Raw genomic sequence first — 20,394 nt, 5'->3', positions numbered from 1 at the left:
TCCTGGTTTGGGATCTACTATATACATGTGTATATATTCACCACTAACAGCACAAGATGGGAGATTGGAGTAAACTAATATTGGACTAAGGAAAGGATATCAGATGGTATCTCAAATCCACAGAAATAAATGAAGATAGTTAGAAATGGTAAATAAGGTATTTAATATAATAAACACTATAAACATATACTTGCCCTCCCTTCTCACAGTTTCTTTAAAAGATGTAAAATTATATAAAATAATAACAATTTATTATTCAGTTTGAACATATACAGAGGTAATATGAATAATGATAACAGCATACAAAGAATGAAAATAGAGTTATATATGGTAATATTTCTATATCTAACTGGAATTAAGTTAGTAAAAATCTGAAGTAGATTCTGATAAATTGAGATATATATGGTTAGCCCTGGAAGAAACATAAAGGAAATAACAAATATAGTGAAAAATCAGTTTTTCTGATCCAGCTTCCAAGAAGCTTGGGAGTCACTACTTCATTCTAATAACAAGTAAAGAGCTAAAACAAACAAAAACCCTGAAAAATCAAGAATTTTTAACTTGTAAGAGGAGTGAGGTTAAAGGGAAAACTGCCCCCCCCATGGAGCAACTAATAAGCAAATACAAAGAATCACAATTTACCTGAATAGAAAACTCTTCAGGAACCAATGCTGAGGTAGAAAAATCTAAACTGTACTTGACAAATTGCTGAAGGTTCACTGTGGACAAATCTGAGTTTAAAATTCCAAGGGGACCCAGGATTCAGGAGATCACACATTTTTGTGAGTTTTACCTTTTGGATCTCTACTAGGTTCCTACAGTAAATATTAGAGAAAAATTCTTCAAGCTTCTGGCATGAAATAAGCAAGGCACTCTGTTTTTAACAAGACCTGCCCTCAGGGGAAACTAGTAACCATAACCTAATTGAACTAGAGAAGGGAAGTACCTAACTTCAGCCCACTCTGACCATCCTGTTCTATTTAATGTGGGGGTGGGGGTGGGTGGAGAGGACTAAGAAGTATAAGTGAAACTCCCAATCCAGAGGCATAAGCCCACTAAAAGACTGAGCCCTAATCACAAGACTATAAAACACTTCTTCCCCTACATCTTATGACTATATTTCTAAAACCTATTTATAGCAGTTCTATTTACAAAGTACCTCATGCCCACCTACCAAGAAAAATGTCAAGAGAAAGAGAAGACAAGGCACAGATTGGGAGAAAATATTTGCAAAAGACATATCTGAAAAAGCACCATTATCCAAAATAAACAAAGAACTCTTAACAGTAACAAAATATTTGATTAAAAAATGGGCGAAGACCTTAATAGACACCTCACCAAAGAACATGTATAGATTAGAAATAAACATGTGAACAGATGCTTCACTCAAATGTTATCAAGGAAATGCAAATTAAAACAACAATGAAATACCACTACAAATCTACTTGAGTGGCCAAAATCCAGAACACTAACAACACCAGATGCTGATGTGGACATGGGGTAACAGGAACTCTCATTGACAATGGAAATGCAAAATAGTACAACCACATTAGAAGACAGTTTGGCAGTTTCTTACAAAACTAAACTTAGTCTTAATATACAACCCAGGAATTGCACTCCCTGACATTAACCCAACGGAGTTGAAAACTTATGTCCATACAGAAATCTGCATAAGGATGTTTATTACAACTTCATTTATAATGCCAAAACCTGGAAGCAACAAAGATGTCCTTCAGTAGGTGGATGGATAAATACACTGTGGTACATCCAAACAAGAGGATATTATTCATCATTAAAAAGAAATGAGCTATTAAACCATGAAAAGATGTGGAGAAACCTTAAATATATATTATTGAGTGAAAGAGAACATTCTAAAAAGGCTATGTACTATATGATTCCAATTCTGTGAAACTCTGGAAATAGCAAAACTATTAAAAAAAACAGTAAAAAGATAAATGGTTGTCAGTGGGTAGGGATGAGGGAGGAATGGATGTATGGAGAGCAGACGATTTTTAGGACAGTGAAATTACTCTATGTGATACTGTGATGGTGGATAAATACCATTACACATTCATCCAACCCAGAGAATGTCCAACACCAAGAGTGAGACTAAAGTAAACTATGGGCTTTAACTGCTGATGTTTCAATGATAATGATGATTTAATGTAGGTTCTTTAATTGTAACAAATGTGCCAGTCTCGTGGGGCACATTAACAGTGGGAAATGTGCAGGCACCTGGGTGCCTCAGTCAGTTAAGTGTCTGCCTTCAGCTCAGGTCATGATCCCAGGGTCCTGGGATTGAGTCCTGCATCGGGATCCCTGCTCAGTGGGGAGTCTACTTCTCCCTATCACTCTTCCCCTACTCATGTGCACCCTCTCTCCCTTTCTCTCTCTCATAAATAAATAAAATCTTCAAAAAAAATAGTGGGAAGTGCTATGCAAAACTGGGGCAGGGGTATATGTGAAATCTCTGTATGTTTTGTTCACTTTTGCTGTGACCCTAAAACTGCTCTAAACAAGTCCATTATGAAATCACTAAATGAATTAATATATTACATTAGAAAATATCTAGTCGATACAAAAGATACCTGTAAAAAAGGAATGGAGGGAAAAAAATCAGAATCAATAGCCTCCCTAAGCACAAACCTGGGTCTGGATGCTCAAGAGTGTGCACTGGGGCTAAAGAATTTAAAACCCTACAGAGTTATTTGATATGCAAGAGACTGAAGCCAAAGTGTTACTGGAATTTACAGCCCAGAACCTTACACTTCTGTTAGGCAGTGGTTTAAAGCACATATTCTGTGTCTGAAACTCTCCATTTTTGGTTTGGGAAGACTAGATATTTTTTATTATTATTATACTGGCCTATTTTATCTTTCAGAACCAAATTGGTTACTACTTTTTTAAAGTATCTCTAGTTATTGTTTGCTATGTCATATTATGCCTGGAAAAGACAGCGCTTAATGATATACACAGGATAACAATAAAATATACATAAATAGTTCATTGATGCCAAGTTAACATTTTTTTCTTATACACGATAACCACAGCAAGAAACTGATTAGTGAGAAAAACTAAAAAACTGTGTTTTTCCAGCCAGTCATACTTTGAAAAAAATAACAGCTGGGAAGACTTTAATTGGTGTGATACAAATCGGACATGCCCAAATTACTAGCAACATTGTACACATCTATTACAGTCAGGATCCTCTGGCATGTGAAGCAAAAGTAAGAAGACTTAGGAAGTTAACAAAGGAAATAGAGCCAGAAATAAGCTTTCCTTATTTCATAGATCGCCAAGGATTAATCCTAAATTCTATCAAGCTTTTGAATAATTAACTAAATCTCTCTGAAATTCATCCAATATACATTCCTAAAAGAAGATCAAAACACACATAATTATGCTTTGGAAATCATACTAGTACTAATTTTAAACCAAGATAATAAAAGTATAATTTGAGCTAGAGTCTACGTTTTCTGATAAAAATTCAAAATAAATCTTGAGTAAAGTCGAGAAGTATTACATCTAATTCTTCTCTTTGATATATCAAGTTTGTCACTGCCATATAAGAAAATTTGATTAGGTTGACAGAACTTATTCTTCACCTAGGTATGTTTATTTATAAGAACCACAGTATTTCAGGGCTGAAAGACGCTTTGAAGCTCAATTATTGTAATTGTCATTCTTCTCTAAGGAGGACAAATGATTTTTAAAACTGTATAAATGTAAGCACCACATATTTTTATTTGGGAATCAGTCGGAAAATAATGCTACTTTTGACTTATTCAATAAAATCACAGACTGTCCAATGCAATAGATAGATTCTGCCATTATTTTTAGACATTTACTTAAAAGAACTCGAACCCAGCATTAGTCTAAGAAACTGCATCAAGTCAGTACCACCTTAATTCTGATGCTAAATTGAAATATTTTAGGTTGATATTTTAGACTGAGACACATATAAGTCATCACTAGTAATCAAATACATTAAAAGCTCATAATTATTCCCCTTTTTAAAATTCCATATTCTTTTGGCTCACATACATAATTGAAAATATCTTTGATTATGTTTATTTCCTCCTTTTTATTTTATTTTTTTAAAGATTTTATTTATTTGAAAGAGAGACTAAGAGAGAGAGAACAAGCAGGGGGACTATCAGAGGGAGAGGGACAGACTACACACTGAGCACAGAGCCTGACATGGGGCTCAATCCCGTGGTCCTGAGATCATGACCTCACCTGAAATCAAGAGTCTGACGTTTAACTGACTGAGCCACCTAGGTGCCCGTCTTTCCTTCTTTTATTATAACCTAAAAAATATTAATGTCCTTATAGATAGGCAAGACTGAGACATTATTTTTTATACAAAATAGCCCTGGAAATGAAGCATGGACCAAAATGTGATATTTCTGATACAAAAGGAGAAACCTATGATAAATCAAAACATCCCTATTTTTAAAAAAATGTTTCTATACAATAAACATGCTGAATTCAGAAATGTTCAGTTCCTAATTTTTCCCAAGCCAGTTTAATATTTGCTTTCTTAAATGTACTGTTGGCCAAAAATGGCATTTATAACTCATTAGAAAAAATGTTTCATGAACAAAAATACATCTAAAATTCAATTTTTGCAAACAAGAAAAATATATATATTTGGCTAAATACGGGTTAAACACTGTATTTTTAAAAAGTGATAAACAAAATATAAAAATAAGCACTGGAAAGAAATTTGGAAAAAATTTAGTAAAGGGCTATAATCAAATTTCACAAGTTTATTAGAGAATCTTAGTTTTTAAAGCATAACCTTGCCTCTAATGATATTTACTTTTCTTCTAATAAAAGAACCTTCTGCATTGGTTCTATGCTACACCTCACTTTTCTATTACACAGTGACTCCCTCAAAGGATATCTTAGCCAGATTTTTCTTAACTCCACCATATTTTTATTAAGAGTCACATTATGGAATTTCCAACTTAGACTCATTCTTCTTAGAATTTTAATTTTAAATTTAATTCAGAAATGTTTTCCTCCTGGCAACATATCCCTCACTACATTTACGGCTCTGCAGGCTTAAAATGGAAGTATTTCTCTCAAACACTACCTCTTCTATTATAATCCACTGTTCGACCAAGAGAAAAGCCAGGCAAGGATATAAACACACCTCTCTCTGTTGTTTGTGACAATCTCTTATAGGGCAGTAGGATGCCTTACTGAAGGAGATCTAAAGCTGCTCTGACCCACCTACCACAGTTCCTCTTGTGTCGGTGTCTCAGTCAGTTTGGGCTGCCATAACAAATATCATAGGCTGGATGGCCCAAACAACAAGCATTTATTTCTCACAGTTTTGGATGCTGGGAAGTCCAAGATCAAGGTGCCAGCAGATTCAGGGTCTGGTAAGATCCCTCTATCTTGTTTGCAGAGAGCTGCCTTCTTGTATTTTCATATGGCTGAGAGAGAGAGATCATCTTTCTCACATCTCTTCTTTAAAGGCACTAATCGCATTCATGAGGGCTCCATTCTAGTTGACTTAACCACCTCTCAAAGGTCCCACCTCCAAATTGGGGATTAGGACTTCAATATATGAATTTTGTGGAACACAAACATTCAGTCCATAACAGCTGACATCTCTTACTTAATGGGGTCTCATAGATAGAAACAACTGTACAAAATTGACTTAATGCCACCTACACTTTTTGTGTACATGTAAACAGGAAATCCACACATCCCTGCCATGCCGGATATCAGAAATGTTGGCATCTTCACTGTTGCTACCCTTTATCTCAGCCTCATCTTTTCTCTATATTTTTCTACTGATAATGTGTAGTCCAAGTACAGAGAAGCAAACTTGCTGCTTAAGTAAGTGTTCAATCAGGAGAACAGGAAAAATGAATATAACTTCTCATTGCATTTCTCCTTTTGGTCCTTACATTGACTGTCAGAATAGGGCGAGAGGGGCAGGGCCATGAGGAAATATAGAAGGATATGAAAGTAAGGCCAGTTCTGAGATCACTCTTCAAGCCAATACAGAATGACTTTTTAACAAAAAAACAGGCAACAATCTAAATGTCCAATTAAAAGGATACATTAAGAAGTTAGAGAAACAGCATGAAGAAATATTATATAAAGCATTAAAACGATAAAAGATTACAAATTCCAATAATGTGTTATGTAAAGAAAATGATCCAAAATTGCATTAAACTCACCATGACCTGGAGGAAATTTTTTCCATTTAATGAGTGCAACTAGCTCATATATGGATAAAATGGGCCACTCTTCATAATATGGACACTTAAGAATTAATTTCACCTTTTCTTTATTTTCAAGTTTTATTTTTTCCTGAAAAAAAGTCATAAATAAGGAAAGGAAAATGTATAGCAGATAGATAAATGCCAACAACAGAAAAAAGTTATATGAGTGTAAATTGTATAAAATACATTTGAATTTTGTAGGAGCATCATTCTATGATCACATAACCATATTGAAAATTTAGTATTCAGATTTGCTACTAAAATTATATTTTCTCACCTTTCATAATATTTTTAGACTTCCATAAATGTTTTAGCATTTTTAAGAAATCCTTTCATAGTCAAGACTAAACTTAAAAGTTGTACTTGATAATACTGAATCACTGATACTTGTATTTTGAAAATAAAACATACAAAACAAATTTTTTAAGCTAGCCACGCTGAAACCAGGGATTTGGAAGGAAGTTGAATTCTGACAAAGTCATCTGTACCACTGACTCTGAGACCACTGTAGCAAAAGAAACCGTAACTATTATTAGAGACCTAAATCAAGAAGATGGATGTCTCCTCATCTCCGTCCAATCTGAGCACACAACCACAGCTGATGCCATTGCCCTCATGCCACCTGCACCAGACTTAGATCCTACCAAGAAAAGCTGACAGAGTGGGACAGTGGGGGGCCTTTCAATGCAGTCATTTATAAAAACTTTCTCTGTCATCAGGGGAGGAGAAATCAAAAAGAGGGAAAATTTTGGAGTTGATTAAAGGAGAATAAATTGGTAAACTTGAAGTAAATAAGTTTTTTTAATGTAGCAGAATTAGGGGGTCAGAATTAAGTTGTGATAATACCTATTCATGCAACTCTGGGTTTTTAATATCCATTAAAACAATGAAATAGCATACCAGTCACTCCCAAGTATTTTTTTTTCCTCCAGTGAACTGTACAGATTTAGAGATCTCTCTGTATGATTGTCTGGTATCCTTAACACATAACATGTTGTTGACACCCAAAACATATGTTTGTTGAATGAATACATGAATAAATGAATGTATAAATGAATGGATTTGAAATTCATGAAAAACCCAAAGTGCTAAAAATATACATAAAATATATCCATAGAGACCTTTCTTTCCACTTCAACTACCCATCATTGTCAGAAGCTCAAATAATGTTCATCAAATAAACCACATTTTTATGTCTCCAAGTGAAGTTATATTAAAAAATTAAAAAGATAAGGACATCTTCTATATAGAGGCAAAACTTAGCTTGAATTTATACACATATTATGTTAGTATATAGATTAGATATGATCATACCAATTTTAACCTTGTATAATCCTTTGCAGGGATTTTAAGAATTTCACAATCTTCTTCTGTGATCACCGAGTACTCCTTTGCTTCTGATTCTGTCTGAGTTGCAACTTCCAGGGTTCCAAAGGTACTCCATTGTCGAAGCTGTAAAAAATACGGAAGTAACTTAAACTTCATTATCACTCGTCAACATAAAATACCAGTGATGATGATAGAAAAAGTCTAGAAGAGTCTGCAAAAGGGATGATGGCAGGTCAAACTCCAAGTCTTGGAAAGAAGGGGATCGAAATAGTCTTGCGTGGATGTCATATTTCCGCCCAGTGTTATCTTCCCAAAGCAAGAAAAAGCTTCCATTTTTTCAGTAGCATGAAAGAAATAACTTATAAGAATAGATCTTCTGTTTTATCCACTGATTCATTTTAAGTACCTAGAATAATGCTTGGAAGATAGTAGCCATTCAATAAATAGTTATTGAAAGAGTGAAGAAAAAAGTACACTCACATACTTGGTCTTCTGTTTATTTTATTATCCTCATATGTTGGTAGTAATAATGAAAATGAATATAGTGTTATGCACACACATATAAATATATGTACACACACACACACAAACATATACACACATAGGGTCTCCTAATTTAATATGTAAAAGATAAATATTTAGCATCCCCAAAATGTTACACAGAATACGTATTGTAAATTATTAGGACATAATGAAAATATACATAGCTACATAGAGGATCTATATTCATGTTTGCCTGGGGAAAATATTTATCATAGATAATATATATCTACAAAATTGAGAAGTTTCTTATGGAAAACATCAGGTCTATGGCTAAGATGATATGAAAGGACCTCCACTCTTCCATTTCAAATTCATAGAAAAGCTGACTTGTTTTCTTTTAGTTGAATGGATAGCTGAGCTTGAATCTGCAAGTCCAGAAATAAAGAGGAATTTTAAATAGTCAATGATGAAGCTGAAGTGGTTCACAGTGATATCAAACTAGGATAAAGGCCTAAGGGGTTGAGTTCCAGAATTCATCAGACATGTGGGAATAGGAGATGAGACCCAGGACCACGCAAAGCAAGGAAATGGAATTGAGCCTTAGTGCCTAAAGCCGAGAACCTTAGAGGATTGCTTGTATGTGAAATGGAAGCAGCAAAAACTTCACCCACTAGTCTAGCTGGGGAACTGCGTAGAGTTGTCACAAAATCAGGATCCTAGGTCTATAACTTGTGTAGGTGAAGAGTATATATTTACACATAGTACAGGACTCAGAGCTTAAAAATTATTGTACGGGCTGGTACACATCTAGTAAACTAGGATCCAGGAAAGTGCAAATTTAAAACCTTATGTATGAATTGAGGATAAAAGGAACTCACATAGGAAGCAAACCCTATTAATAACAAAATCATAATAAAAAATAAAAGCCTCACAAGTAACAAAACCCCTATGAGGGAAACTCAACAAAGAACTTGAAAGAAAAAAACCTAAAAGAAGATAAATACAATTCATATATTAGATCATATTGCATTTGCATTTTGCAAAAGAACAAAATTAAACTTTTATAAGTAAAAAAAAAGTTATTATAAACACTCAATGGACACATTAATTAAAACTTAAGAAATAATTCACAAAACAGATAAAACATGAGAAAAACATTCAGAATAAAACACATAAAATATAGAAGGAATTTGAAATAAGACTTTAAGAGATATGGAAGATAGATGGAGAGCATTCAGCATATATCTACTAGGATTTCCAGAAGAAACCAAAAATAATGGGAGAGGAGTAATTATCACATCAGTGATAATGGCACCAAATTTTCCAGAATAGGGATGAGGTGAATTTTAGAAATGAAGGAATATACAAAACCTAGAGATGTAACTGTACTTTGTATTCCTGCTCAGGTTTTGGCGTATTCTGTTTATGTTTCTCCTCCAGGTCCCCCTTCATCATCTTGTTAGCGATCAGTAAATTTAAGCAGATATTTTCTATATATATTTTTCCCAATTCTCTAATTGTTTTTAGGATAAGACTTAGTTTGTATTACCTAATAAACCAATATGAAAACAGACATCCTCCATGGTTTTGAATAATAGCCTTAAATCTTTCTTTCTTGATGTAATAACAATGTCATTAAACTCCCTAATATTATTGGGAAAGTATTACATTTCCAATATCCTTTACACACTCTCTCTATATAAACATTGTTGTATAACTGAATTACTATATAACTGAGCTATTTAAGTTATTAATATTTATATTTCCATTCTGTTCTAGAACTATGGTCATCTTCAAAGTGCTCAGAAAAAATAACTTCCAAACTAGAATTCTACATTACTTAAAATAGTAATATGTAATGAGGAAAAACAATATTCAAGTTAATTTTTGACATCACGTGAAACAAATTGAAAAAGAAGAATTTTAGTTAGAACAATACTGAATCCAAAGAGTAGTACAAAACAGTTGATAAAAGTTGTTAAACATAAATAAAATTTATTGGCATATAATATTTTTAAAATAACTAACATGGGGTTACTTTAAAATAACATAGATTTAAAATACTTTTACAACAGTAACTCCAAAGAGAAGAGCAGGAAGACAAAAACTAAAAGTATTGGGAATCTTTATACTTTGGAACTAATAAAGAAAAAAGATTATATAGCTTTTCTTAGTTAAAGTTGCAAATTTAATAATATAGAAATTGGACCTTTATGGATGGAAAAAGAAAATAAACATTATGACACAAAAATGAAGTGATGAAATTTACTATGTCCCTAAAATATCTAACACTTATAATTTGATTTAAATAGAAGCAACAAAAACAAATAATTAGAGAAAATGACAAATTATTTTTTAAAAAATTTCCAGAAGAGAACTACTAAACAAACCACACACAAAAGAAACATTCTCAGCCTTACTAATAAACAGAGAAATGTTTATTCATCTATCAGACCGAAAATACTAAAGTACTCAACCTATGAAACTGGGGCAATATTTTCCTGCATAACTCAAAAATATAAAAACCTTTTAAAATGGGAAATAATCTGGCAGTATTTACTAAAATAAGCAAAGAACGTATGAAGTGCTTTATCCAGACACCTGTCTCCTAGGGTCTACCTTATAGAAATAAGCGCATTCTTAAGGATATATTTACAAGAAGTTTAATGCAGCACATTTTACTAACCCCCAACTAGAATCTTCTTTATAGGCCACCAGTTAATGACTGTGTATGCGTGTGTGTATTCAACTGAGTCTAAATTTTTACATACTGTATAATATTAGTGACATCTATGTATCTTATCCTTTAAGAATTCTTATAATAAAAAAGAAAACAAATAGCAGGTAAAAATATATGTTGAAAATTTTTATGAACTGAACAGTTACAAAAACAGTAATCTGTATAAGTTTATTTAATTGTTCATATGCTTATGTGAGCTCAGAGAAAGCTGTTCAAGTGTGAACACCAGCCTATTCAGGGGAAAGCTGGAGATAAAATGACAAAAGACTTATTACCTTTTCCTTAATAAATTATATTTTCTTTCAGTTACAATACTGAGTATGTATTAAATTTTAAGTTTAGGGCATTTAAAAAGACATTTAAAATCCAGATTGATAGCAACATGCTGTTATTTTCCATACCTGTGTTCTCTCTCTTGATATTTTTATACTGATATATGAAATATCTTAAATGATATATATGAGATGTGTATAGTTATTTCTGAATGATGAAAACACAGATAACAACTATCATTGTCTACTTTATAACTCTCTGTATTTTCTGAAATTTTCAATAAATATAGCAATTTTGAAATCTGGCAACATTACAAAACTATTTAAATTATGTACAAGGCAATCTTTCTTAATTTGGGGGGAAACATTCATTAAGCCTAGGTAGATAATTCTTTTTTGCTGGAGACTGTTGTTGGAAGTGCACAAAAGGAGCCATTTCTCTCACTTCTAAATTCTCATGCTATTTCACTGAAAAATAAATCAATAATTTCTTTAATGGGAAATGACATATCCCTTTTTTTTAATATTTTATTTATTTACTTAACAGAGAGAGAGGCAGAGACAGAGAGAGAATGAGCAGGAGGGAGGAGCAAGGGGAGATGGAAAAGCAGGCTCCTCACCCAGCAGGGAGCCAGATGTGGGACTTGATCCCAGGATCCCAGGATCCCAGAATCATGACCTGAGCAGAAGTCAGATGCTTAACAGACTGAGCCACCCAGGCACCCTGGAAATGACATATTTCCATGATTAAAAATTGTTATACTTTAGGGACGCCTGGGTGGCACAGCGGTTAAGCGTCTGCCTTCGGCCCAGGGCGTGATCCCGGGGTCCTGGAATCGAGTCCCACATCAGGCTCCTCCGCTATGAGCCTGCTTCTTCTTCTCCCACTCCCCCTGCTTGTGTTCCCTCTCTCACTGGCTGTCTCTATCTCTGTCAAATAAATAAATAAAATCTTTAAAAAAAATTATAAAAAAAAATTGTTATACTTTGCTAATAATACATGAGCCAAACATCTGCTTCTGAATAATAAGAGTTGGTAAATCATTAAAATTTCTTTTGAGCAAAAACATTGTAGATTTGTTTCAAATAGCATTTTACTATTTATGAAAAACGAGATTTTTACAGGTATAATTTTTGTTCTTCCTGTTATATTTTTCCAATGCTTCTGGCTTTCAGTCATTTACACATTAAACAAGATCACTAACTAAAATTAGAATTGCTACTTTTAAACCAAGTAAGGGTCCTATTTTCAAACCTGTGGAACATTTTTTTCCCCTAAGGGGCTGAAGAGGCAGACAGAAAATACAAAGACTCTCTAGATCAGGGGTTCATAACCTTGGTCCAAGGATGGACTTTTAGAAGACTCTTGAACTCCTAATGTCTCATGCCAGTTAGTGATTATTTGTAAATTTCTGTTTTTTCCTTGAATGGCTTTCTATAGCTTTCATTAGATTCTCAAATGTGTCTGTCTCAGAAGAATTATGTTTCCCCTATAATTTAAATGGCTCATTTAGAGTGTACATCTCATAACCAAATAATGTTGTAGGATAAGAAAGTGATATGAAATGCTTCATTTTATAATCTCTCATATACTTACGGGGGATTTGGGCCATATTAGGGGTATATTGTGATATCTAAAAGGTAGAAGCAGGAACCAACCTAAATGTAAGGACAATCTGATTGCGACCACTCAACCCACTGGTTGAGAGACTGGCCTGCCTGTACATGATCCAATCAGGAACTAAGGTATTTGAGGCGGATTTTAGTTCTGGGTTTCTACTGATAGATTAACATGTTTATCAGAACTTCTGATCCTTGCTAGACATAGAACTCTTAATTGCTATCTGTCAAATGCTATGAGACTGATGACAGTTCTTCTTGTTAGATTTGTAGCTGTGATGGTTAATTTTATGTGTCAACTCGACTGGGTCATGGAGTACCCAGATAAATTGGTCAAATATTATTCTGGGTGTTTTTGGATGAGTTGAACATTTAAGTTAGTATACAGAAAAAGGCAGGTTGCTTTTATACTGTGGCAGGCCTCCTCCAATCAGCTGAAAGATTAGAATAGATTAGATTAGGATTAGATTAGATTAGATTAAAACAAAGGACTGATCTACAACCAAAAAGAGAGAATTTAGGAAATTCTCTATCCAGTGGCCTTCAAGTTGATCTCAGTAGACATCAGTGATTCCTGGTTTTACAGCATCTTCCAGACTTCAGACTCAAACTGGATTTTGGTTTGGCAGATTTTGGATTTGCCAGTCTCCATAACTGCCTGAGCCAATTCCTTATTATCTATCTATCTATCATCTATCTATCTATCTATCTACCTACCTATCATCTCTCTATCCATCCATCCATCCACCCACCCTACTGGTTCTGACATACAGATTTTACAGATTTTTAGCCCCTTGTTCTATAAAGTTTAGGAATAAGCAAATGCCTGAAAGAAAAGAAAGGTATATCAAGGTACCTTTCCTCTGATTTTCTTTTCCCAGTATCTTGGCCCCTCAAATCCTAATTGTCTAGGTAGACTGAACTCAAAATTTTGTCACTCTGGTACTCTAAGACTCCTGAAAGTTCTGATTCACTGATTTCTGGTTAGTTATTCATCCCTACGATGCTTACAAACTGGCAGATGTCTCAAAGTAAAGCAACAGGAAATGTCTGGCTCAAAACAATGTATTTCCTTTCTTTCTTGAATCATGGCCCTTCAAATCCCTTGGTTCCCTTGGTTGCTCTCAAATACCTTCAGACAGTTGTTTGGTTGGTTGCTTTTATCCAGCTTTTATAGTATTCTCAGCAGGGAGATTGGGTGGATGCAAGCTACTCATCATGGTCAAAAGCATAAGCTTAGGCAAACTAAGGTGACTATTTCTTTAAAACAAGATCTACTTCTGTTTGTATTGTTTGGACTTTTATTAGCTTGCCCTTATCATCCCTATATGAAATGAGTGGCAAAAATCACTTAGAATAATCAATTGGACAATAATATCTAAACCTTTCTCATAGAAGATAAAGGAAGGATAGAGACTCTGGCAAGATAGTCCAGGAATTTTTATGGAAATTAGTATCTGTAATTAGAAAAATATTCTGAAGAACCTTATCCTGGTTTTGACTTTCTTTTCCTAAAATACAATGGAGAGAAATTAGATGGCAGCTTCTTAACACAAGGAAGGAACTAGTAGGTTTTAAGAGGGAAAATACATATATATCCCATCTCTTTTTCTCTTTTTTTCTCTGTAGATAGATAGATAGATCATATATATGATAAACAAGTCACTAAATATGAATGTATTAATAGCAGAATTTCTAATGCCTGAATTATTCATACACATCAGATACTAATAATAATGTACTTAGCACTTTTTGTTACTTTGCTGGTTATGTATGTCATATGTACTTTTGTGTCCTGTTGAGTTCTGTCAATTAAAATTTTTAAAAATCTTAAAAATCATAAATTTTCTAGTTCATAGAAAAGATATATCTACGAGTGCAGGAAAGGAGTGGATCAACAAAGAAAAAATAGTACCTGATGAACTCATAGGAAACATGTTCCTGTGTAAGTGTCACAGTACCTACAATGTAAAATCTCCTGAACAGCCCAGACTGCATCCTATTAGCACATGAGCACAGCTCAGCTGATAACCACGAACTGAATCTCAGATACATACCAAATATTTCTTTCTGCATTAATCTCTTTTATGTTTGAGAGAGACCAACTCATAAAATATCTTCAGCACTGACAGGAACAATACTTTCCTTTCTCTGTTCTGTTAGATTTGGACTGCTGATTTTTTTTTGCCAAAAAGATATAACTTTTTATTCTATGTCCTCAGAAGGTCCTAAGTGGCTACGCTGAATTCTGAAGGAGTGACCCAGCATGATTCAACACTTTCATTTACCTAATTTGAAAATACTGAATGTATAATTCAATCAGAAGTATAGTTCAAAAATTAAACCAATTAATTAAAAAATAACATTTGGACAAATAAAATGTATTTCATAATTTTCTAAACATTGTTGGTGCTCAATAAGTACTGCTGACTAATTATAGATGAGAAAAATCCTTTTTATACCATTATTATTTGAGATATTTTTATTTTCTTATTACAAGGGAGAAATGAATCTATCTGATATGTAGGAGTATACCATTTCAACCACGAGAAATAATCATTCTAGCATGTCATTTAGTGAAATTGCTCTTCCACTGCAAAGTTATACTGCAGAAAATAAACAATGAGTGGCATATTCACAATCATTTAAGTGTAAGCACTAAGAACTAAAAATACTTCTATATTATAATATGAAATACAATGTCAGTTAAAGAAAAAGCAAATATCAACTTTAAATAATTAAACTTTCAAAAATTAGCACATAAAGCTTAGCAAAAAATAAATGGAGCATATATTGAAATGCATACATTATAGGTATTCATACATAAGTGCTTATCACATGTTCACTAGCGATAGCACTTATAAAATCTAAAGTACCTTAATGGATTGACATCATTCATGTGTTATATGGTTTATTAATTGCTCTGATGTGATTTGAATTTTATATGGAAAATGATATATTTTGGTAACTTTGTATAGCACTAATAAAGCAGAAACACTTCTTTTTGACTTTATGAAGAAGATTCAGTTGAATAAGCTTAGATATAAAGTGAAATAACTGTGTCAGCCTAATCTCAGTGTGAAAATGATTTAATATTTACATTTTTGCTTATAGTTAAAATAAGTACTTTGAACTGCACTTTGGGATTTTCCATAGTCACCATTACAGAACTATAATTTTCTTTACTCTCTAATTTATAATTGTAGAGCCTACTTTTTAAACTTTTCAATAAATACTAAGCATATAAAAGTAACAATAAATTGAATCTCTATGTGCCCACTATCTGGCTAAAGAAATCAAATTTTCCTATTTAGGTAGAGGTAGCCATTATGCTAATTATTAGGATATTAACTTTTAACTATATCTTGGTAAAATTGTATGTAATTACAATACATTATTCTGTGTTTTTGCTGTAATTACAATACATTATTCTAAGTTTTTGAAATACAACCATGTTAATGTAGTTCATTCACTTTTCATTGTTGCATGACTATACTCAAATTATTTATTAATTGTTTTGCTGATGAACATCTGTATCATCAGTATTTGGCTACAAAATAATGATATAAGCATTATTATACATGTCTCCTTATAACATATATAGCTATTTTTCTAAGGTACATGCCTAAGGATGCAATTTCTGCTCTTTAGGATGTGTTACCCCCTTTAACATCTAATACCTAAACTGTTTTCTGAAATGCATGTTCTAACTTACACTCCTACATGCATCATAAATGCATCCAATGTCTGTTTCTGCACAACTTCTCCAACATTATGTATTTTCTGATTTTTAATATTTTCCAACTTGGTAGTAAGTAATATTATTGATTATACTTTCTGTTATTTATTTGCATTTATTTTAAAGTGTAAAAAATATTTATCATATATTTAGTGTATTGCTAAAGTGATAGAACTTCATTGCATTTGTCAAGTCCTTAATTCATAGTTTCTCTTCTGCAGAAGATTGATTAATATGTTTCTATTTTTCATTATAATTTTCCTCTGGATTTGTAGATCATTATATAGTCCAAATGTTGGTCCTTTGCCATTTATGTGTGTTGAAAAAAATATTCATCCAAGTGTGCCTTCTCTTTACTTAGGGTTTCATGGGATGAATAAAACCTAATTGATATATTTTTTTATGTTTCAAGTTTTTAATTTAAATTCTGGTTAGTTAATTACACTTAACATATAGTGTAATATTAGTTTGGGGAGTAAAATTTAGTGATTCATCATTTACATAAAACACCCAGTGGTCATCAGATGTGCCCTCCTTAATACCCATCACCCATTTACCCCATCGCCCCACCCACCACTCCTCCAGCAACCTGCTTTTTCTCCATGGTTAAGAGTCTCTTATGGTTTGCTTCCCTCTCTTTTCTTCCCTCTCTTTTTTCTCTTTCTCCTGTGTTCATTTGTTTTGTTTCTTAAATTCCACATATGAATGAAATACATGGTATTTGTCTTTCTCTGATTGACTTATTTCGCTTATTAGCATAATACACTCTAGCTCTATCCACATCATTGCAAATGGCAAGATTTCATTCTTTTTGATGGCTGAATAATATATATATATATATATATATATGTATATATATATGCATGTATGTATGTGTGTCTTTGGGCTCTTTTCATGATTTGGCTATTGTTGATAATGCTGCTATAAAAATCAAGAGCATGTGTCCCTTCAATCAGTATTTTTTAATACTTTGGGTAAATACCTAGTAGTGCAATTGCTGGATTGTAGGATAGTTCTATTTTTAACTTTCTGAGGAACCTCCATATTGTTCTCCAGAGTGGCTGCACCAGTTTCCATTCCCACCAACAGTGTAAGAGGGTTCCCTCTTCTCTGCATCCTTGCCAACATCTGTTGTTTCTGTGCTGTTAATTTTAGCCATTCTGACAGGTGTGAGCTGGTATCTCATTGTAGTTTTGATTTGTATTTCCCTGATGATGAGTGATGTTGAGCATCTTTTCATGTGCCTGTTAGCCATCTGGAGGTTTTATTTGGAAAAATGTCTATTCATGTCTTCAGCCCATTTCTTAACCGATGATTAGTTTTTTGGGTGTCAAGTTTGTTAAGTTCTTTACAGATTTTGGACACTCACTTTTTATCAGATATGTCATTTGCAATTACCTTCTTCCATTCTGTAGGTTGCCTTTTAGTTTTGTTGATTGATCCCTTTGCTGTGTAGAAGATTTTTACCTTGATGAAGTCCCAATAGTTTATTTTTCTTTGTTTCCCCTGCCTCTGGGAACGTGTCTACTAAGAGGTGGCTATAGCTGCTGTCAAAGAGGTTCCTGACTGTGTTCTCCTCTAGGATTTTGATATTTTCCTATCTCACATTTAGGTCTTTCATCCATTTTGAATTTATTTGTGTGTATGGTGTAAGAAAGAGGTCCAGTTAAAACTTTCTTGATTTTAAATTTGCTTGGGGGGTAGGGGTAGAGGGAGAGAAGATAGGATCTTAAGCAGTCTCCATGCCCAGTGTGGAGCCTGATGTGGGTTCAATCTCACGACACTGACTGCAATCAGGACCTAGGCCGAAATCAAGAGCTGGACACTTAACTGACAGCCACCAGGTGACCCTAAACTTTCTTGATTTTAAACAAATATCCTTATAATATACTTCTATAAGTATCTTATTTTAAAAGCTTTTGCTATTATGACATCATGAAGAAATTCTGCCACATCCTTTTAAAAATATTTTAGCTAATTCCTTTTATAATTAAGCTTGTGATCCCAAATTGATTACTATGTATGATGTGAAATAAACAGTAGGTTTATCTGTTCTATTCACATAGATAACCAATTGCCTTAGCTCATAGTAATGAATCACCCCACAACTTTCCCCACTGTAAGAGTGTTAACATATGTGGATCTCATTTTTGGACTCTGGCTGCTTGTATGTTCATCTGAGGCCCTATTAATCACTATAAAAGCTGTATATCAATTTCATAGCCTCATTTTAAGTCTTGGTATCGGGTAGGGCAAGAATCTCTTCCCCAAGTGTCTTCTTCAGGAGTATCTAGCTGCTCTTAGCCTTTGGCTCTTTAGTATAATTTTTAGAACCAATTTGGCAAGTTCCGCAAGAAAACTATTTGGATTTTTTCACTGAAATTACATGAAACCTAAAGGTCTTTTGGAAGATTTGTCATCTTAAAATATTAAATGTTTCTGTCCATAAATGTAGGGTAACTATATTTAAGCCTTCTCTAATATCTTTTAATGAATACAAATAATGTTCTCCAAAAAGTATCACAATTTTTATTATAATTTTTCTCAATACTCAATATTTTGTGTATCTATTTAATAGAATCTTTTTATTAATGATATTTTCTACTATACTTCTGTGAATTCTTTATTTTATTGTCATATCAACAATACACTTAGGGGCACCTGGTTGGCTCAGTCAGTTAAGTATCCTCGGGTAATGATCCCAGGGTCTTGGGATCGAGTCCTGCATTGGTCTCCCTGCTCAGCGGGGAATCTGCTTCTTCCTCTCCCTCTGCTCTCTCTCTCTGTCAAATAAATAAATAAAATCTTTTTAAAAATGCATTTATAACATAGATAATGATTTATTATATTTTAGTCAGTTCTTTAGTTGTTTTCATTTAGAAGAAGGGGTTGGCAAACTTTTTCTGTAATGGACTAGAAAGCAAATATTTTCAGTTTTATGGGCCCTATAGTCTCTGTTAGCACCATTCAACTCTGCCATTGTGGAGTAAAAGCAGTCACAAACTGTATATAACAAGTGGGTGTGGTTGTATACTTATAAAACTTTAACCACACACACAAAAAGCTATAGTCAGATTTTGCCCAAGGAATTGAGTTTGCCAACCCAGATCTAAAGGTTCATTTATATTATCAAGCTCCCATTTACTTTATTATTATTTATGTTTTAACTTTAAAAATGTATAAAATAATCATTCCATAAGATGAAGTAAAAATGACTAACATTTAACATCCAATAATAGAAATATTTTACATGATATACTATATGGTATAAAAGAATATTACTAAAATATGATATTCATATAATTTACATTTTAAAAATTACAGTATCCAGATTTTTTAATTGATATATTTCCTCCTGTAGTAGCCCCTCTCTTCCTCAAAATGTTTTATCTAATTTTCTTTGACCTTGGAAGTCATATTTTCAGGCTTATTATATTTGTATGTTAAATATAAGTAAACTATGTCATGTAAACATCTACTAAACTCTCCTAGGAGTAAAGTATAAAGCTTGGGAAATTTGCTTGCTTTGGTAAAATGTAATTAGTCTGCTATAAAGGCCTTTTGGTTTATCACTCTGCTAATCTTAGAAGAAATTGAAAGATCCATTCTTGTCAGGTGAAATATTATATTATGTGAATATAAAGCAAATCTTTGAGAAGACGATTACACACATAAATTTTTCTGAAAACAATTGTGCATGTGTGTATATGTGTGTATGTGTTCATTTATATGTTGGCTGAGTAAAGTCTTAGTCACCTTTTTAAGGAATTACCACTATCCAGAACGTATTACAGTGAAGGTTTACTAAAACCTTTAATAAACATTTTCTGATTTTCAATAATATAGTCAGTTAGCTATATATTTTGTCCAGTTTGATTTATGCAGATGGATTTCTGAAGATGGGTAAAAGCAGTTTCTTTTTTTTTTTTTTTTAAGATTTGTATTTATTTATTTGACAGAGAG

General features: G+C 33.1%; 1 protein-coding gene across 1 annotated transcript in view; it reads right to left on the bottom strand.

Moving 5' to 3' along the window:
* The window catches only part of CNBD1 (cyclic nucleotide binding domain containing 1), a 429,548-nt gene that overhangs the window by 119,175 nt on the left and 289,979 nt on the right, over positions 1 to 20,394 (bottom strand). The window contains exons 7-8 of the mRNA XM_034668509.1: positions 7,563 to 7,700; positions 6,204 to 6,336 (exon numbers count right to left, since the gene is read on the bottom strand). Of these exons, the coding sequence (XP_034524400.1) occupies positions 6,204 to 6,336; positions 7,563 to 7,700 (271 nt within the window). The remainder of the gene's footprint in view (positions 1 to 6,203; positions 6,337 to 7,562; positions 7,701 to 20,394) is intronic.

Source organism: Ailuropoda melanoleuca, chromosome 9 (assembly GCF_002007445.2).
Source record: "Ailuropoda melanoleuca isolate Jingjing chromosome 9, ASM200744v2, whole genome shotgun sequence".
Lineage (NCBI taxonomy): Eukaryota > Metazoa > Chordata > Mammalia > Carnivora > Ursidae > Ailuropoda > Ailuropoda melanoleuca.
The sequence above is the reverse complement of the archived record's forward strand: the minus strand, read 5'-3'. Positions and strand labels throughout refer to the sequence as shown.